The following is a 21,655-nucleotide window of genomic DNA, read 5'->3' as shown; positions in this document are numbered from 1 at the left end:
CTTTGGTCAGACTCGTTACAAAGAGATGACAGTTGCCCCGGTGACCCCGGTTGTTTTGGATAGAGACGCAGGACCGGCAGCATCATACGGTCCTGAGTTATTCGTGCAGAGAAACATTTTTAATCGATCTACGAGTTTTCATGCGTCCCTTTCCAGCACGCCTGTTGATTCAGTTAGAATCAGTGTTGTGCACATAAGCATTATTTATTATTATTATTTTACTACAGCCTGATGTCGGTTGCACAACATTGAAACAATGTAGACTATTACTTATTTTTATATTATATTATTTAATGTACTTATTACATTCTCTAATTGGATTCTGTTGACTAATATTATTTGTGCATTTCATTCATTGTCATTCATAATCGTAATGATGTGCTTTGGCGACGCATGTCATGCCAATAAAGCTAATTGAATTGGATCTGTTAGAGTAACTGGCTTCACAGTGCGCGACTTCACATCCGTTAGCGGCTGCAGATGGACCTCAGTGTTCAGTATCTGGCGTGTACATGAACTACAGCAGGAGTAATGGGACAAGACGCAGCAGTAATGTTTTTGAGTTGCCACCGTAAATAGAATGAATATCAATAGAAAAAATGCAATTTAATTAAAAACAGTGTCAGTAACGTTCCACTGGCTCAGTTCAGCCTCGCTGCTGTGATGGTGCACGGAGATTACTCCACCGGAGGGAAATCAAAAGACCATCAGATGCTTCCCTCCAAACACCTGAAGGTAAATACTCTGAGATCCAAGCAACTCGATGTGTCTTCCGATAACTTTTCCATTTTAGAGTTGAATTATGCACGAGCGTAACTTCAGTTCAAGGAGTTTCTCACAACATTACGCTGCAATTCTATTATTTAATTTCAACCAAAATAATAGCCTACCACATGTGATTCAGTTATGATGCATTGTTCTACAGTGATTTAACAACCAAGGTTTCACCACCAAAAAACAAACATTATATTCTCTTAACGTAACGCTGATGTTTGACCACGTGGGGGCAGCAGAAACACGCTGTGAGCACAAAACGTACTTAATACTTCACTACAATTTAGAGTGAAATGTACCTTTTTACTTCACATTTATTTGACAGCTGTCGTTACTTTAAAAATACAACAGTGATACGTAATTTATATTTTTATTTTACTCATAAAACTTGTTATTTAGGAATATTTTACATTGTTGTATGTAGATGACTTCCATTATAATAAATAAATAAATACTACATTTTCTGTTTCTGTGTACATTTATACATTTTCAAATTAGTCTTCCCATGTATTTGATAATTGAGCCTTTTATTTTTACACTTCTTTATTTTCTTGAGTCATTTATTTATTATAATGGCAGCTTTAGTCACTTTTTACCTAAATATAGCATCTAATAGTTAAACAATTGTTCCTGATACTGGGCTAACACGATGTCACGATGCATTTGTTTCCCTTGCAGACTGTGGGGCAGATGCCTTTTGAGAGATATGTCACCACTTACAGCAGAGACTATAAAGCCTTCAGCCAGCGTCACACACAGCTCGACCAGCTGAAGCTCAGAACTGAAGCTCAAGCTGCTCCTGTGTTCATCAGCCCACCTCAGGTTGGACAGACGGACGGACACAGAGATTCATTGAAAGATAGATTCATTCACTGACGTGTTGATTGTGCTGTGTTCACAGACTCTTCATGAAACCTGGTATATACTTCATCAATACTTTTACAAGACAACTAACAGCATCTACGGCTCAAGTTTACAGGTGAACCACAACAACACATACATGCAGCAAGTTCACTAAAATGTTATTCTTCCATTACCAGTACTACTTCAACACTCACTCTTCTAGTACTGTCTCTCAGCCTAACAGTTCCCTCTTCCCTGCCTCCTCGGGTCCATGTGGCGTCCCTGCTGCTTCCATGTCTGAGGCGTCTGGGGGAGTTGCAAGGGAGACTGGGCCTTTCCCTGGTGAGGAGAGAGGTCAGCTGCACAATGCTTTTAGTGGAAAGGGTAAGACACACACACGCACGCGCACACACAAGCTGGCAGCTACATTGGTACTCAGTTCATTTTCTTTTGACAGCTAATGTGTTGGGGCAGCAGGAAGTGGAAGAAGAGCCACAGCAGAAGATTGATGTTGTCTACGAGGAAAGTAAGATGGCTCTTTGTACTGTGGGAGTTTTGATTGATGCGTGTTGCCATTTTTCACTTAAGCTTTTAATCAGGAAACCTTTCAAAGTGCTTTTGATTTGTGGTTTCAATGTTTAATCTGCCATTTAGCCTGATATTGTTTAAAGTGCCTTCAACTGTAGGTAGGTGTCTCTTGGAGTCCTGCATGTATTACTAAACGGGTCCACTGGGAACAGGGCCAGGGGCCCAAAGTGTCATGGCCTCCACCTACAAATTGTCACTCAGACATATACCAACCAGGAAGAAACTCAAAATGACCATAAAGAGACATTAAATGACAACGAGGAGACACAGAGTAACTACAACCATTTGTGTTTTCATCTCATGTCGGTCCAGCCTGCTGTAAAGGTTTCGTTAGATCTGTCTGCAGAGAAGCCGGGCTGCAGCACTTGCAGCACCTGCAGCACCTGCTCCACCTCCCTGTGGACTGCTGGTCAATTATCACAAACAAAGGTCTCTGTGTCTCTCTCACACACATTTTCAAAAACTGTGTCGACTCTGCCAGTGAAAAGCACAAAACATGCCAACAGATGATTGTCGTTATAAAGAAACAGCCATGCTAGCAGCTCTGAGGTTGTACTTAGAACGCACCTTAGAGTTGAATGCTAACATCAGCATGATCATATTGACAATGCTCACATGCTGATGGGACGCAGGTATAATGTTTTCTTTTGAGTTTAGCATGCGAACATGTGTTAATTAGCACTCAAAAGTACATCTCATCTGACTCTCGGCCAAAGAGCCAATAAGTGTATTTCTCAAAATGTTAAACTTCCTTTAAGTAAGTTTAAATCTTAAATATTTGAAGTGAATTAACAGAAGTTCCCACCTCTGATTAGATGTTGAAAATTGGGATAACATCGTGGGGGGCTTGGGACCGGCTACTGGACTGAGAAGCAGCACCTTCCTTCAGTTTACTTCCATGCAGTGCAGTTGGTAACTTCACCTTTTCACCACTTACACAATATTGTAGTTTCATTCTCACACATCCCGCTTGTCCTCTGTTATTTTCTGACCATGTGTCTTATCTCCCCCTGCTCTCAGCTGTGCATGGGAAACTGACTCCGCTAATCATTTTTGCCTCATGATGAAAACCTGCATCCCTCGTAGCAGCACACTTCCTCCGGCCCACGTACAGCCGACGGTCTGCTGCACAGAGCCCAGCAGGGAGGTACCGTTGACAGAGTACCAAGCCAGGTACACTGCTGAGGTAAGAGGTGGACTAAATGTGTGTGTGTGTGTGTGTGTGTGTGTGTGTGTGATGATCACCAAACATCTTGTATAATCACCTTGTGTGTCTCCTCCTAGTGGGCCCAGCCTAAAATGCAGCAGAGAGACATTCACCATCGTGATTGACCTTCACAGTGAGTCTCAACTTTATCTCAATACACAGCAGATTAGCACAAAAAAACATTCTTTGTGTTTTGTGTCAAACAGTTTAAAGTGCTTCATGTCAGCTGCTTCTTCATCCAGTCACCAGTACTTTTCTGTTTGAATGGTTTGCCACATGTGAAAAATACTTCCTACCCGAGGAAGAGGTCAAGGTGTCTCGCCTCAGGATACAGAAGTTAAGGATGAGTCAGAGCAGTAAACCCTCTGCTGGCAGGCGGGCACTTAAAGGAGACATGTGCGTCTTCTCCTCCAGACAGTTTAAATGTGCAGTAGTGGAAGAAGAACAACTATTTTGGTTGCCGTTTATTTTATTTATAATTATTCAACGAAATAAAACATTTCTCTGGTTGTACAAAGTCAGTCCCGTTCTTGTCTGAGGAGCAGCGATGGTCTGAGAGGTCACTAAGGTCAAACACCAGGTTGTTGACGTTTTGCAAGATTGTGACCTTCAAGGGGTTTGCAGCAGTTTGACGCAACCAGGATGAAGATTGATGCTTCTTCACATTAAGGCACTTGAGGTGGAGGATGCACCCTGGACGCCTCCCTCTGCTGGTCGTCTCTTACTCCCGAGCATAGCGAGTATTCAGTAGTCAGTATTCTGAGTTTCATGGGGCCACGTCAGCGTAGTCAGGCTCCCTGAACCCGCCCCACACCCCCTCCTCTACAGAGATGTGGAGGCGACACTGATGTACGGCTGACCTCGTCACTCCAAAGGAAGGACTGTTCTGGTGGAGAAGCAATCTGCCAGCAGGAGTCCTACAGGGATCACAATATTAATAATCATTATCGCAGAATAAATACACATGGTCATATATATATATAACAGAGTCATTTTCTTTTTCAAGGTTTACTAGAACCAAACTATCTAAAAAAATGAATTGTATGTTGTGGCAGATTTAGGTAAATTAATCTGTTTAAACATGAAACATTTAAACACAATAACTCAGTATGACTGGACAGTATACTGAATCATCTTGCAGCCCTACCTAAAGCCACCCAACGACAGCACCAAGCATTCTCCACGTCCTCACACTTTGAGCGGAGGGTGATTAGTCTGTCCCGTGCCTCGGGCGCAGGAGTGTCAGGCTCTCCGGTGAGGACACTGAAAGGGTGCGCCGGTTTGTCATGTCAGACGCCGGTTCCTCAAGTTTTGAGTCCGACGAGACTTAATGACTTTGAGAGGTCAAATTGTAAAATGAATATACCTGCAGCGATCTGAGCGGCCCGAGTTCAAGCTCTCTTAAGCGTTTCCATTTCTTCAGATGAGGGCTAACGTTGGTTTGAAACATAAGTTCATTTAGTAGCTGTTCCCCTTCAATCATGCCCCAGTTGTTATGGAATAGCAGACGATCAAAACTGTAGTTCTACAGAAAAATGGAAATTTAAACTTTACATTCCCACTACTGAGGAAGATCTTGTGATATGATCAAAAGCTCCAGGACAGATACTTAATGGCCCGTGTGATGAGTGACAACCTGTGCAGTATAATCCAAGCCTCATTTATCTACTTCACAAACACAGGCTGCTGGACGAGCAGCGTTGTAAATAGTACGGTCTCATATGACTGGAGAAATGGTGCATGGATTATAAAGCACGAGTTGTGAGTCTGATATAGTTTTGCTGCCTCCATTTACTTCATGGCATCAACACTTTTCTATATTTTGCTTCACGGTTCACTGAAGACATGCGAGAAAAACAGTTTAAAATAATTCAAATTACCTCATTTAGTTCTGTAGACAATATCAAAAGTGATTTAAAATATAAATATAAACCTTTAAATCATATATTAACACCAGAAGCCTAAAACCGTATGGATTTATCAGGGTTCTTGTCCAGTGCGTATCAAAATGTGACAAAAGACCAACAAAGAGCATTTGTCTTTTAACATCTTTATTCTTCTTTTTTCATTATTTTTATTTGTATTGAAATTCATACTCTTTGTGTCTTCTGGACCTCTTTTCTTTTTTTTTAAACGGCTTCTGTCATCTAACGCGTCTAAACAAAATCACCAAAAATGATTTCATGTTGTACAATCCACCTGGCGGACATTCCTATTGGCTTCACCAGGGTGCCATCCAACACAGCGGTGGTCCAACACTGTGTGAGGAAGTTCAATGTCAACCCAACATTTCCCCGGTTAAGAACACACTTGTGTACTCGTTAGAATGAAACGCTGCATGGATGTAAAGGTCTTTACTTCTTAATTCAAAGTACACAAGTGTCTACTTAACACGAATACAGTAAAATACACAAGACATTATTGTCACTGTTAATACCACAAATGAACAGTGGCATGAAGAAGATAATAATGCTTCTGCATTTTCAACCCAAGTGGTAATGATTACTGTGGATTAGAATCTGGGTTTCCCAATAAGCATCTTCACATATACAACTTTTTCCCCATCACCTCACAATTTAACAGGAGATTATTCTTGCACTAAGGGGCGATGCTTCAGGGAAAGCCAGACCACAACAAAGATATGGTTCAAAAGAACTTCCTCAAAAAGACATCAACCTACAAAGAGAAGAAGAGCAAGGAAGCCAAACTGTCTGCCACATGTTCCATACTGCTTTATTCTGATTGGCCATGACAATATTGTCCCCTCACGTTTCCTCCTGCACACAGGACTGAATGGACACCACAGGTTACTGTACCCAGTAGAGACACAAAATTCCTCATCCTCAAAAACATGGAGAAAAAAAAAGAAAAAAAAGAGGAGGAGAGGCTATTTGAAAACCTGATTTGGATATGGACACTTGATCTCATGCTGGACAAACCAAGTTGTTCCGGCAGAAAGAGGCAGTGGCTGTGTTCCAGACCAAATACTCCCCTGTAACAAGGTTGTTCACTACACCCCATGAATCCAAATTGAACTGAAAAGGATGAAGCAGTGAACAAAAAAAAAAAAAAGAAAAAGAGCACTGAGTTTTTAAAAGGTTCAAAAATCTCTGACCTTCCCTCTATAATAATATTTTTCTTGCTTAACTCGACTTGATGCATGAATGAGAAACTCACACATCTGTTCTACGACGAAAGATAAACATGGACTTCCACATAAATTGGGAAAATAACATCTTATCCATGATTACCTGTCCATGTCTGTTCAAAAACAAGCGTGCAGGGAGGGTGGGGTCTGTATTTGGTTTGGAACGGAGCCGCCGCAGATACAAATAAGAGCCCACATTTCTAGATGCACTAGAGCTGTGACGTCGCAATGAGCTTATGATGTCATAGGAGCAAACGTTACCGGGTTTATCTGACCGTGATGACACAACAGAGCAGCTGCAGAAACCCATCAAGTCCCCTGAAATGTTTGTCGCTCTCTAACCCCACTATCATGGAGACCCTCGACCTACTGACGATGTTTTTCAAATCTGACAGCACACAAATTAACAAGTATGTGAAGCAATTTTTCCAAGTTTATTATTAGATGTTTTTGGATTGACATTTTGTCCTCGTATCACTCCTTGGTAGCTGCCTCAGTTCCAAATGGACATCGATGAGATCTGCATACTCTGTAAACATCAACAGTGTCATCTGAAATGCGATGATGAGCTAGCGCCCGCAGTAAGGGCGGTGCTGGTTTTACACCCCTCCCCCACTCCTGTTCCCAATGTCCCTCAGTTTACAAGAAACAAACAGGAAATAAAAAGATTAAAGAAACAAAAAGAAACAAAAAGAAAAATCCCCCCACCCCCCAACTGGGCCTGCCAGCACGCCATTGACTTCAAGTGTGTAGGAGTGTGTGTGTGTGTGTGTTTGTGAATCAGTGTGTGTGCGGTCATGGCCGCCAGAGTCTCTGAGAATATGTGAGAACTGGTGTGTGTGCGTGCGCGTGGAGGCTCCATGGGGGTGAGGGGGACTCCTAGTATTTCTTCCCCGGGACGAACTCCTTCGCTTCGGGATTCAAGATGCTCTTCCTCTGCAGAACGACACGAAAGAAACAGTAAGAACATCTTTCTTTTAACCTGAACAACAATTAACAAGTATTGTCTGTAAACCATTAATCTGCTGATTATGTTCTACAATTTGATTTCAGAAAAATGTAGCAAAAAAATATAAAACATTTAAATTAATAAAAACACTTTAGCGGTTAAAATCGTTGCAGCTCTACTCTTAAATGTTGATGGATTTCTTTTAGACGTCATCTCTGACTTACCGCCACTTCCTCCAGGTTGTTGTGGTGATCGCTGACAGACAGGCCGTTGAGCTGCTGCTGCAGCTGCCCCACCCCCTGGTTGTTGAGGTCACGTGAAGGGATGAACCAATCCTGGTCCTCCTCCTCCAACATTTCCTGAAAGCAGCGCTCCAAGAACTCCTGCTCCAACAGCTCCTCTTCCACCTGGGAGAGAATAAAGAGAGATGAGACACATGCTCGGTGGGCAAAAGAGCAAGGTGATGGATGGACAGAGGAAGAATATATGAGAGAGTATTTGCATGACAAGTAGGAGGAAGGTTCCCCAAAGAGAAATCTTCTCAGTAATATGGTGGCACATGACTCATGCAGGAGAAAAGACTTGAGGTCGAGATACAGGAAAGCCTCAGTGAGCGCAGAGACAGGAATGAAGGAAGGAAGGAAGGAAAGAAGGAAGGAAGGAAGGAAGGAAGGAAGGAAGGAAGTTTGGTAAGATGCACCAGGACATTTAGGAACCGGCAAAACAGCAAAAAGAAGAGGTAAAGTAGAAACTTAAGTAATTTAGGGGCACATTTATAGAGATTTATAGTAATAAATTAAAGAAAAGAGCAAAGTATGTTGTTTCCCACCTCTCTACTGTCCACTCATGTAAAAAGCAAAAAATTACTTTAAATTTTAGATGTTTTACTGCAATTTTATACACAATATAAAGATCCTTTTAATAAGTTTACAAAGAACTGACCAAAATATGTGCCGAGTGGAACATTTTACAAAACGTAACATGTCAGGGCTGTCTGGTGTCTTATTGACCTTAAACATGACCTTGATTGGCCAACACGGACAGATGTTGGTCTGAACACGACCTTTACAGTGGTGTCAAAGTTTTGATAATGAGACAGAGCCCACAATACCAGAACTTTAGTGAAATTAATTATTTCCCTCAGCTGAATTTTCCAAGATGACAAGATGTCGTGCGTGTGTGCGTGCGTGGTGTGTGTGTGTGGTATGCAAAGACAAAAAGGGACAGAGCAGAGAAAGAAGCAGTGTAGAATGTAGTAGAATGAGACTAAAAGGACTTTTATGTTTTCAATCTCTAAAATCAGTTGGACTATAACGAATTAAAAGTCTATAAAAGACCGTATGCGCACACACCTGTCTGTTATACTCTTCTTCATTCTCCATCCACATGTACTCGGCGAATGGGTTGGCGTCGCTGCCCTCTCCTGCGTGCCCATTGGCCACCGGCTCCTTCCCCTCCTTGCCCGGAGCTCCACCTCCCGGTGTCTTGGCCACCTCTGGACCGCTCATCTCAGCCGGCTCTGCACAGGAACACAGTTACATAAGAGTAACAGTTACAACACCAGTTTTTGATAAATCACAGAAAAAATAAACTTAAATGTTTTTCGATGCCAAAAACCAAATTAAAACACCTTTTAAACTTCATAATTTTGTCACATTCTTGAAGCAAAATAACTTTGACTCATCTCCTATTCATTAGCCCACAGCTGGGTCTTATTGGCTGCTGAATTAGCATTATTTCATCTGAATCAAGGCTCCAACGTTTCAGCCCAGGATCCAAATTGAACAAATTTGCAGCTTCTCAATTAAATTTTTAGCTACAGCTGAAAAACTGCTCCCACGGGTAGAAATTCCTTTATCCAGTCTCGCTGCACATAAACAATAAAACCCCCACGGAACAATTTTTCATATCTCATGATCTGAACAAGAGACTGAATACTGCAACACCAGCTGGGACTGATCCTCGTCTCCACAACTACTCTGTGATATCTAAAAATGTTCATCTAAATGAGTCAGAGGGCTTAATAGAGTTGTTGGTCTTTTACGACTAATCAATCATTTTTCAGGTTGGTGAAATGCAGAGCTGCAGTGAACAGGCCACAGAGCGTCATCATCAAGGAGAATACACACACCCAGAGGGACATTATGAAGCCGTACACTGACATTCCCCGGCAAACAAACACCAAGTGTTGAATCAGTTGGACTTATATAAAGAGAAAATATAGCACAGTCAATTTCCTCTTTTCCACACAGAGTTAAAGTTCAGAGTGTGGAGCCAAACATTGGAGTCAACGAAGATTAAAATCTAAGTCAAGGACGGCAAAACCAAGATATGCAACAGAACAGTAGAAACATTTCCGAGAAAAGCACAAGTTTGAGTGTTAGTAGGGGAAAATATGTAGACATAGGAAATATAGAGGCTGCAGGTGTCTGTCCTGCTGCCTTCAGTACGGATGTTTTACCGACATTCTTGCAACAGTGGCAGTAAATTAGTGCTTTTGGTGTTAGCGTTATGCGCAAATTCTTGTTTGTCATTTAGCTACTTAATGCATATTTTTCATCTTTCTGATGGAATGACTAAATGATCTGCTGAGTGACCTGTCAACGCAAACCTGGGCGGCATTCAAAATCGCATTCTTTTAGTAGTACTGCAGCGACGCTTACAAAATACGTACTCTTGAATGCAGTATGCATACAATAGGGACACACTTTGTACTTAAACTTTGACCCCTAACTCATATATCCGTCTCAGTCTGTCAATGAGCAGTCATCAGGCAGTCATCTGTAAGTGCTCTCTCAGCAGCTCAGGCATTGTGGCGCATCCTCCGCCAGCGCAGAGGATTGTGGGTGAGAACAGCCATTAAAGTACGCTGGCTTACATGTTGAGAAATGTAACCGATACAGTAGAACATCCTGTATTTTTGGTATACTATGTATTGGGACATGCTAAATATCTTTCTGGCATACTAAATAGTATGGTAGTATGTATTGGAACGCACCCCTGGTTTTGTATACTAGGGTTGGGACGGTGTAGAAACTGTCACTAGTGGCTGCGTTAGTCCATTTATAAACAAACAATACGATGCTTAATACCGTTTTGCATAAAAACTGGTTTGAGCTTGTACCGGAACCAGAAATCAACCTAACTCTAAAGTAAGTTAATTATGAAAAAATGGTGATTAGACATAATTTGTGCATCCTCCTTCCCCTGCTCTGATGAGAAATGCCCACTATGACATAATCCTCAGACTGCCAGCAAGCTCAAACAGACTTGTCATGACTCAACTGCAGCCTCGCAGCGGGGAGAGAGGAAGGAAAAAAAAAAACAATGATCTCAACCAAGCCGGACACACACGCAGCCCCTGGGTCAGCCGGACGCAGACATGATAGCAATGTTCGACTCCCAGCAGCTTCACCCATACGAGAACCTGATTTCCAGATTGAGGTTACATACACACTTATTCCTGCTGCTAGTCGTACAGTGACGGTACGTACACATCGTCCTTCAGAGGAAATAAACAAGTATAATCTAAGTAGGTTAGTAGACTAAGAGGAAGACTGTCTGCCTGCCAGGCTCAAAGCAGACAGTGTTTCTGTCTATCCAGGGATAAACCGGTCTAATTATGCAGTGCATAGATTTACATGAGATCTAAGTTATTAAATCAGGGAAGGAGAGAGTGAGAGGATAAGAAAGAACATTTTGTAAAATAATACAACAAGCCTAAATTTAATTCTGCACTAGTTGAGCAAGGCGCCGGCATGTTCGACGTGTTTGAAGCCTGCATGTGTGAGTGCGTCAGACTGCCAGTGTGCTCAAATTCACTTTCCCTGCCGTCTATAAAGTTTTAGCACAATGGCATTAATCGTGAAAGTTTACTGGACAGTTGCACAACAGTGCGGACGCGCTGCATTTAGGCACAATTTGATGCATAAGTCATTTATGAAGTAAAAATACTGAACAGCTTTTTGGTCCCAGCTTGTCACATGTGGGGCTTTTCTGCTTATTTCATTTTAAATTGAATACCATTGGGTTTTATAAAATAAGCAACTTGAGAAGATCCCTGTGGGCCTGTGAAAAGCAATTATCGCTATTTTCTGAAATTTTCTAGACTAAACCATAAATGCTATAGCGGGAAAAAATATAAATATCAATAAAAATAATTGTTAGTTGTAATGCTATTAGAGATTTCTGTGAAGAAGTATGAAATCCATGAAGCTAAAAAGGATCATGTGAATCCCAACCCTACAAAATCAATTCCAACAGTTGAGTCACTGTAAACATGCCTCTCCTCATGCGACAAGAGAACAGTGCACGGCGGGTGAAACAGCATGAACAAGGAAAAGTGGAGACGGCGAGCACTGTGCCATTATGTACTGCATGTAGCACTTAACATGTTGCATAACCATGTGTTGGTCACCATGTAATATTTAGTTAGCGGAGCCTAGCGTCCCCCAAGCCTGCGAGCAGAGTGTGATTTGATCTGATCTGATGAGGGTGAAGGATGAAAAGTGGAAAGGTAAAATGCTGCTCTACCAGAAAATCAACAGAAATTATGATCTGATTGAGCTCAAGTTCTGAGTCAAATTCACTCATCCCCATCTTGTTTTGCAGATTTGTTGTATAAGACTAGATTACATATTTAAAATGACATTATAGTACAAACTATGCACAGAAATTAGTTCATTAAATAGCGATGGGAATTTCCATTGGAAAATGAATAGATGTACTTCTGTTTAAATAAAACGAGGGAAAATCCCAAATATAACCGGTAAAACACGTTATTTGGCAACTATTTTGATCATCCACCAATCCTTTAATTTATCAAGCAAAAACAGCAGATAGTTATTAGTTCCAGCAGCTTTTGTGTAAATATATAAATATTTTTGGGCGTCAAACTGTTAACCTTGTGCTCTGGGAAACTATGATGGCCATTTATCTTACTATTATCTGCCACTATGGGTTCGGCTTACTCGATTAATTGTTTAACACAATATAAGAATAAAATGCCAAACATTTAATGGTTCCAACAAAGAGGATTTGTCGTTTCTCACTCTGGCATATCATTGTAATATTTTCTGGGTTTTGGACAGTTCGAAGAAATAAGTAATTTGACAATGTCCCTGTGGGCAACTGTGATGGACCCTTTCCACAAAGATTCATGTTTTACAGACCAAATAATTACTCAAGAAAATGAGAATTACATTAATTAATTGATAATGAAAATAAGTAATTGGCAGCAGCCATAACAAAACACCAGTTAATACGATATTTACTGATATTTCTCAGAGTCAACAGTTGAAATTAGTGGGATAACAAAATAAACTTAGGTACTAATACCACACAGAAATAACATGTTTAAAAAGTATTAAACGCCACATATGAAAATGTTCGGTCAGTCTACTGCTGAGTATGTTGTTTTAATATCATTTGTTAATTTATTAGGAGGAACCAAAGATACATTGTGTATGTAAAGATAAAAAACCCACTTAAATCCAATGTAACATCCAATCTGTGGAGCAACAAAAACAAGAGAACACAGGAAAGCAACGATATTTTCTACCCAGATTCATTTTTAAAGTTATTTTTCATGCTACATTAACAGAAAATGCGGTTCTTAGCCTCACAAATAAGGAGATTTCCAATTGTTCTCGGTTTTATAAAAGGTTAAAGTGAACATATTTTGGTTTTGGACTGAGAAGACATCACCTTGGACTTTGACAAACTGGGATGAATATTTTTGACATTTCTGACATTTTATAAACTACACTTTTAATCTAAGAAATATTTGGCAGATAATAGAAATGTTGTTAGGCCTTGTTAAAGCACGAGTCAAATACACACATATTATGTTAACACCGACATGTCAAAGAAAAGGTATGGTTTCACTGTATTTGATAGAAAACCGACAATCAAAAGTGTTGCCAAATGTTTTTCTGTCCATCTGAATCGACTAATCCATTAATCGACTGGTTGTTTCGGCTCTAGTTTATGCAACCCCATCACCTATTCATAATATGTTCTTTTAAATTCACATAATAAACCGTTTCATAACAGATTATGTAATGTAACAGTTGGTGTAATGCATGTAACGGTGTAGCGGTGTGTCGTAGTAGCTTATAGCATGCTAAGAGCTAACGGGCTGAACCAGGTGTACGGGCCTACCTGGAAAGTTGGGAAATGGCTGGGACGCTTTTAGCCGAGGCAATGCTAAGTGGCTAGTTCACCGTAGCTGCATTGGATAGATGCACATAGCTGTGCTGTCAACGCACGGGCCTAAGGTGAAAGCTATCCCCGTAACAACAAAAGGGTAGCAGGCTAGGATAATTTCATTAAAGTGATTTAGCGTGAAAACGACTTCGACACAAACAAAGCACCAATTAAAAAAGACGATAAGCTATTGCAACACATATACCGAGGTCAAACTCCGTCCCTGTCCGGATGCTTGAGGCCAAACAAAGTCGGCAGCTCCGCTATAAGCTAGCACGCTGCTACAGCATGGCAGCATCACTGAAGCAGGTCAACACAACAAGCTCTGCTCCGGGGATTACAACACACACAACACGGACCGTACAGGCGGTTTAAAAGTTCATGTTACCTGGCATTGTGCTCCTTTTAAAGTGTAACGTTACACCAAGTTATTATAGCTACTATACAGCGAAGAGTGCGTGTTCGTCGGTTCTCCGGTGGGGATTACTCTGTGCTGCGATGCAACGTAGCTCAAGTTAGCTAAATCCTGTTAGCCACCTTGCTAACGTTAGAAAGCTGGGTCGGTCACGTGGCTGGTGCTGCATTCAAGTTCTTTCAGCAATGTGGGAAATATAATATAATTTCACATGAAAGGGATTTTTATTTTATTTATTGTATGCATCCTTATGTAACATGGTTCTATTGTTTATATTAAATAGTTTTTTCTTCATATGACATTTGAGTAATCCAAAATGTTAATAATGTTTGCCATTCTAATGTTCAGAGGCAATTAGTTTTTTTATTTTATGGAACACATAAGGAACATTTAAAAGAAAAGCGGTTGAGGACCTGGATGGAACCTAAAATGAAATAAAATCTCTGCTGTTGGGTCATTTAAAGCTTTATACACAAGTAAAAATCAATTCTTAAAGATACAGGTAGCCAGTGCTGTGTACTTTACTTTATTTATTGTATGCATCCTTATGTAACATAACTATTTATGTTTAACTATTAAACATTTGCCGCATCATTATCTGTATGGACATTTCTTACATAGTGTGCATGTGGAGAACATTAAAAACAAACTGACTAAAGTGCCGTGGACAGCAGATTTGTGATTTACAGTGTTTTTCTGCTGAGTGCATCAGAGCTGGATATTGTTAAATCTTGGGATCCATCATCTAATCATGCACAACACTGCGGTGTTACATATTAAACTTAAACATATACATAAGTGGTTCCTTATGTGTCCCATAAAATAAAAAACTAATTGCCTCTAATAAATTACACAGCACTGGCTACCTGTATCTTTAAGAATTGATTTTAAATGTATTTTTGAGACGCATAAATGCCTAGTACAATCTCTCAACAACCCAATGTAAAATCTTCACATCTTGTTTTAATCCGACCAACAGTCCTGACCAAAAAGATATTTAGTATATTATGGAATAAAACAGAAAAAAAGATGAAAATCATCACATTTGTGGGGCTGGAAGAAACTAATGTGGTTTTTATAGCTTGATAAAAAAGACTTAGATTAATCAACTAACTGATTAATAGTTTAAGCAAACTGTGATTAAAAACTTTTATTTTAGTGACACAGTATGAAGAGGTATTTTGCTCAGTAACAGTGGTTAAAAAAATCAGTTTGAGTATTTTATTTGTGATATTGCAAACATTTGCCGCATCATTATCTGTATGGATATTTCTTACATAGTGTGCATGTGGAGAACATTAAAAACAAACTGACCAAAGTGCCGTCAGAAAGGAATGAATGTTTGTTCAAATATTTGCAGTGATGCACAGAAACAGACGTGGCCCTGATACACAAGCAGCTACACCACAACATCTGGTGATATTCCACCGCAGTGTTGTGCATGATTAGATGATGGATCCCAAGATTTAACAATATCCAGCTCTGATGCGCTCAGTAGAAAAACACTGTAAATCACAAATCTGCTGTCCACTGTGATGTGACAAGGAGCCGGACAGAAGAGGAAACAAATGTGGATTGTGGTTAGTTTCCCCCATCCTATTTCACCAACAACGAATATCACTAACATCACACTATCTAAACACCATCAGGGTGAAATAGACATTAGGTTTCTTTCTTCTCTGCTTTGAAGTCGTTAACGTCGTTAGTCACACTAATTGAGTGACTGACATTATGGTTGCCTAGCAGCACACGAGGGATGTTCCTTGTGTTTCTGCCTTCAACTTCTTACAATCAGTTAAGAAAAGTTATCAAATGTTCAAGCCAACAAAGTGAGTATTTAGTACAATCTAGGGAAATGTACATTATAAGTCCTTGAATGTCATTTATTGATCACTTACACTTCCTTAAATATCTTTCTGAGTGGATTTCTGGGGGTCGACCTTTAAACGACTATAAATTACATAGTTTTTATTTACAAAAATGGGCTCTATGTATTATTAAAAAGGCTGTCAACTATGATTTATTGTTTATAAAACTCATGCTATGAAATATAATGATTTGGTATTCATAAAATAATACAAATAATGTTCAGAGTAGGGCTGCCTGAACGATGATGATAATGATTTGTTTCCAAGAAACTTATGAGCACATCTCTGGTACACACAAGATTTAAGTGGTGTTTGTGCAGATCTGTCAATTAAATCAACTCATAGATTAATGAGTGTTAGTGGACTGAGGATTGATTTAGTTGAGGTCAGCCCTTGTTCAGAACTAAAAGGAAGTCACTGCAAAAAGTTCTCAACACACTAGTGCAGATATTATTTTTTAACACGTTTGTAAGTTTACCGTACAAAAAGCTACAACATAAAAAAGGAGATGAATTTCTATCATTGGGGTTAAATTATGTTAGAATGCAAACACAAATTTAAGAATGTGTAACTCACTTTTTGAGGGTTACAAATGTGAATGATTTTTTTTTTTCTGAGAGGAAGCTACCCGCTAGAAATGAAAATAATAATAAAAATGTAATTGAATGTATGATAGGCTTAATCATTATGCTTCTGTCATCACATAAATAACACTCCTACCTATTATTATAATGATCCTATTATTGTATACTTATTGTATTGTCATGCGTGTGATGACTACATTAAAATTCCACTGCTACTCAGTGCAACTCACACACTTTTCAGTTTTAGGTTTAAAAATAAATACTGTGACTACCTTAAGGTTGTGATTCATAATGCTACAACAACTTATTCAGTCATGGCATGTGAAAATAACTACGTGTACACTTAGATAAAATCTACCAAGTCTACAACAACAATCTTGCAATAAATCCTCCATGAGGGATCATGTTCAGATTTAGTTGAGACTGTTTGAGAGAAGTGTTAATTACATTTTAAGGTCATTTTAGAGAATGTAGTTTGTGGTGCTGATGGGTCGTATACTGACAAGGGTTTCTAATATTTTGTCTATTATATCAATGAAGGTAGACTAAATATTATAAACACGTCCCATACAAATTAAAAATTTCAACAGCACCAAAATGACCATAAAGTTTAATCAACACTTCACTAAAAAACATTATAACCTTCATGAAGGAAGGATTTATTGTAGGTTTGTATTACACTACATTAGTTTTAGGTGTACCAGATAAAGTGAATAGTGAATGTAGAACACTACTTCTTTTAGCAATTGTTAACAACTACAGTTATTTCTTTAGCTATTTCTCAGCTAATCAAATGAAATAGAAGAAAATGCATCCCAATTTCCTAAAGTTTGAAGTTCTTCAAGTTGTTTATTTTGTCCAAACAAACAGCACCAAACGATTCAAATGTCCATGATATACAAGAGATTAATCAGCATATCCTCACACTTGCAACTGGAGCCATTTTCTTTTGCCATTTTTGCTTTAAAATGACTAACAATTAATTAATTACCAAAACTGGTACAATCTACTAATCCAGTAGTTCCCAGGCTGGGGGTCACAGGATGAATGTGAAGAAATATTTGAAACAAAGTCTTCAACACAAGGAGTTTTTCAGTAGTCTTTCCTTCTTTCCTATAAAATATTGCACTTTTTAGTTGCAACACACCACAAGGTCACTTTTTGGTTGAGCTGGTTGCAACTCAAAGACATATACAACCCAAATTGCCACAAAAGGTTGGGAACCGATGAACCTATCGATTAATTTAATCGTTTCAGCAGTACACGTCACAGTAACGCCGACAGGCGAAACTCCGGGCTCACAAAGGGTCCTTGAACGCATCATGTGAACAAACATCCCTCAAGCTCCGCTACACCACCGCTACACTTTTTATACACAAATGCCTGCGTGGCTTCGGAAATAAAAGCTTTTCTGCCCATTAATAACAAATAATCAACACTTTAGTTGACTTTCTCTGTAGAGGACTAAATGATTATCACGATGAACAGCAAACTATTAACTCATGAAGTCTGCTGTCAGTGGATATATATAATATAGTATCACATGGCCTATGTTACTTATCCAAGTAAAGATAGCCTTTTAATCCAACATTTGAAGACGGCATACATTCATAAACTTGACAGTGCTCTAATGTTGTAGTATACCACAATACAACTACTTCTAATGTAAGAGACTCTTCAGTTGGTTTGCCACCTTTTCATCGTTTTTATAAAAGTTTCTTCTTCCTTTCAGACTGATATCTGAGGTGGTCCAACACCACGAGTAATGTTAGCCGTCAAATTAATGCAAGTTATTAAGAAATAGGCTCTTATACAGAAAATGACACATGGCAATTGCTTTTTAATTAACATTGTTGGCCGGTTTGCGGTTCTTATTGCTTTCTTGCTGCTCTTTCTTTCTGTCTTTCTTTCTTCATTTTCTGCAGCACACAGCTAGCTTCCCCCTTTACTCCACCAATAACAACAGACTCACCAACTTCAAGTGCTTGTAGGGGGAATCTGCAAACCAGCTGTCGGGGGAAAACGGTTATTTTCCGGTCCCGGGCGTCACAGGAAAACCACACAATAAACAAAAACGTCTAATAATCTCCAATACGCTAAATAAACACGTGTCTCCTTTGTTAGTTTGTTCGCGTTATTGTCTAAAAAACCCCGGATAAATCCACTGTTTCTCTGCCGAAACGTCGAGGGGGGAAAACGTTGTGTCGTGGGTCGCGTTTGTCCAGTTCTACACTTCAGTCATTGGTTGGAATCTACGTCATTCAACAATTTGTAGTGAAGCTATTGGTCCACACGACCACACGCCCCGCCCACCCCGATTCACGTAAGTAAACAAAATATAACCCTTTTTTGTTTTTCGCTGCCCCTTTTTTGTAATCGACATGACCAGTTAATATTTGACAACGTGACAGTATTAACTAGGTCTGAGCTGTCTTTAACTGACGAGGCTCTAGTTTTGTGTTTGTTAAGGCTGTTGTGGATGAGAAAGCGAAAAGTAGACAACTGCTGATGAAAGAATTTAATATGTGTGTGTGAGCAGTGGCGTGCACATGCTTTTCAGGGACGAGGAAATCACCGGTTTGTGCCACATGATCTATTATTGGTACATTGAAGTCACATCTGTTTTCAGACAGATACACATTTAGTAGGCTATATATATTTGTTTTTACGAGTGAAGTTTCGTTCGTGAACAATCCGATCCTTTTTAACGGCTCTTTGGTAGAACAAAGGGAATTCAGTCATACTTAGATAAGTTGTTTTACTATTTATTCTTAAAGATATGCACTTAAACTTCATTTGACTTGTTTTATTACTGTGCCAATAAAACGTTTTTCTTATATTAAATGTTGCATGAATTGCATTCAAGACAACTTTATATATATATAACACATTTCACACAGAGGGTCAATTTAAAGTAGTACATTTCCTCACAAAGCAGAAGGGTAGGCGTCATCTTGTGTAATGTTTACAATGCAGATTATTGACATTAGGTTTGCCAATATGGATAGTTTAGTGGTGCTGAACACATAAACTATATAGGTTGAATGTCTAAATTTCAATATAGTGATTCTTTTGCAGATAAACCTAGTAACTCCCATCCCCGTTAAAAAAAGAGGGGGGAAGACAATGAGCCGTTCTTTTGAATGTCTTTTAGAAACGGCGTCATAAGATCCAGCTCCCATCAAAGAGCTGTAATTTCCATCACTAGTTTTTAGTCTGGAAGGATTCTTAAAATATCCTCACAGCAATGTGTTGTTTCATCTGAAACCTCCACACAAACACAGTATTGTGTTGATTTGATCATTAATTACTATCACAAGTTAAAAGAAGTTTTAAAAGCATCCGCCTGGTGATGATCATGTGAAAAGCAAACCTGAAGTCACAGTGAAAAACGTGTTGTCTGCTCAGATAAATAGTTATATATATCCTTTTCTAATATTGTTACTTTATTCTCTATGAAATACATTTTAAAATGCAGTAAGTGTTATTAAACAACCCTCTGCTCACTGGGTATTTATATTTTCAGGGTATTTTCAAAGGTTTAATTTCACTTATGTCAGATCGAATAGAGCAATATTATTTATTTGTATTCACTTATATCAATGCTTACACCAGTGCTTCAGCGTAAACACCTTCTTACTCTGGAGAAATGTGTTGTTTAATCTAAACATGATGAGATACTTTTATTCTGTGTGTTGACAGTGTAATTGATCCAAGTAGGGGACATAGTAAGACAGGCTGTGCCACTGTTGCGTGATCTACAAAAAAGGTGAAAGTTTCATCCGTTTTGTTCCTGCGGAGCTGACACCTCGTCTGCATCATAACCTTTTATAGCTTCAGTGACTCTATTTTTGGTCAAAGTCAAAAACTCAGCTTCACCTGTTTCCATCATGCAGCTTTAGAGCTGACAATGTTTTTAGTAATGACAGCTGCTCTGAATCAGATAATACGATGACAGTGACGTGCATGCAGAGAGATATTTACCATACCAGACTCCCTCTATGTACGATAACAAAGTGTAAACGTGCATTTTTACAGCCTGTGTCTCTAAGTTAGTCTCTAAATGACCATTAGCTTATTGGCAGCTCCCACAGATAATTGAGGCCATACTGTTCTAGCTTTCTGGCACTTAAACATTACTTTTCTAAGCCTGAACTGCCATACCTCTGTACCTTATCACCACTGAGGTGGAATTACCAACACGTGACTACAACTTTCACCTGGATCAACCCAGCTGTCCTCAGGAGATGTCCCGGGTCAGCAGTAACTAAGAGGCTGCATTACCCTAAAGTCTCAACGGAGGGCGACTGTAACACATAGTGTGGTTGATGGGCAGTGCCGTGTGTCCTCGCAGATTTCTTTGTCATATACAAACATCACCTGATTAGTGTCTATTTTATGCACACTTCTTTCTATTAATGACAGGGCAGCTACTTGTCACATCTTGAGAGTTAAATGAGACTATACTTTATATTCTTCCGTGTACTTCACCACTGCTTGGTCTTTATTAACATCAGTGATGGAAGTACTCAGATTGTGTACTTATGTAGAAATACTCTACAACAAGTAAAAGTCCTGCATTACAAATTGTACTCATTATGCAGAATAATATATATGATGTAGCTGGACTATAGCTATTGATGTGTTCATCACTTTAATGGTGGAGTCATTTGAATTACTTGATATACTGCCGCGGACATTGTGGATGTCTCTCCAGGATCAATACATTGTTATCTTAATCTACAATTAACAAATCTTTATTTACTTGTTGATTATTTTTTGTATTATTCATTGGAATCTGCAAAGTATCAAGTAACTAAAGGTATTAAATAAACGAGGTGGAGTAAAAAATACAATATTTCCCTCTAACTTATAGTTTTTAGTAGAAGTATGAAGTAGCAGTAAATGGAAATATAAAGTACAAGTAGCTCAAAAAAGTACTTAAGTACAGTACTTAAGTAAATGTACTTAGTTACTTTCCACCACTGGTTAGCATCAGAGAGGCTCCACGTCACCGTGATTTGTCACTGTAACTGTTTGATATCAGCCGGGTGCGAGATGCATGTTCGTGC

The 21,655-nt window shown here is 39.2% G+C and overlaps 2 protein-coding genes across 4 annotated transcripts; one reads left to right on the top strand and one right to left on the bottom strand.

Moving 5' to 3' along the window:
• The first annotated feature begins 458 nt into the window (after window positions 1-458).
• Window positions 459-3,863, top strand: LOC115023426 (uncharacterized). 2 transcript variants are annotated; one of them, XM_029454383.1, is made up of 9 exons: window positions 459-735; window positions 1,453-1,596; window positions 1,676-1,753; window positions 1,854-2,001; window positions 2,075-2,143; window positions 3,021-3,117; window positions 3,226-3,391; window positions 3,490-3,545; window positions 3,619-3,863. In XM_029454383.1, the coding sequence occupies exons 1-8, from the start codon at window positions 664-666 to the stop codon at window positions 3,535-3,537; spliced, it is 822 nt and encodes a 273-aa protein (XP_029310243.1). In that variant the 5' UTR covers window positions 459-663; the 3' UTR covers window positions 3,538-3,545; window positions 3,619-3,863. The 2 variants fall into 2 exon arrangements, with proteins under 2 accessions (XP_029310243.1, XP_029310242.1); XM_029454382.1 differs by having other exon boundaries at window positions 3,490-3,863.
• Window positions 3,864-5,446: 1,583 nt separating this feature from the next.
• On the bottom strand, window positions 5,447-18,814 carry paip2b (poly(A) binding protein interacting protein 2B). 2 transcript variants are annotated; one of them, XM_029454386.1, is made up of 4 exons: window positions 18,556-18,814; window positions 8,862-9,028; window positions 7,734-7,916; window positions 5,447-7,496 (listed from the first exon to the last, which is right to left on the bottom strand). In XM_029454386.1, exons 2-4 carry the CDS (start codon window positions 9,015-9,017, stop codon window positions 7,440-7,442), a joined length of 396 nt encoding a protein of 131 aa, XP_029310246.1. In that variant the 5' UTR covers window positions 9,018-9,028; window positions 18,556-18,814; the 3' UTR covers window positions 5,447-7,439. The 2 variants fall into 2 exon arrangements, with proteins under 2 accessions (XP_029310246.1, XP_029310244.1); XM_029454384.1 differs by lacking the exon at window positions 18,556-18,814 and adding an exon at window positions 14,105-14,276.
• Between the last annotated feature and the right edge of the window lie 2,841 nt (window positions 18,815-21,655).

This window comes from Cottoperca gobio, chromosome 18, assembly GCF_900634415.1.
Source record: "Cottoperca gobio chromosome 18, fCotGob3.1, whole genome shotgun sequence".
Lineage (NCBI taxonomy): Eukaryota > Metazoa > Chordata > Actinopteri > Perciformes > Bovichtidae > Cottoperca > Cottoperca gobio.
Note: the sequence above shows the minus strand (reverse complement) of the source record. Positions and strands in the feature narration are given on the sequence as shown.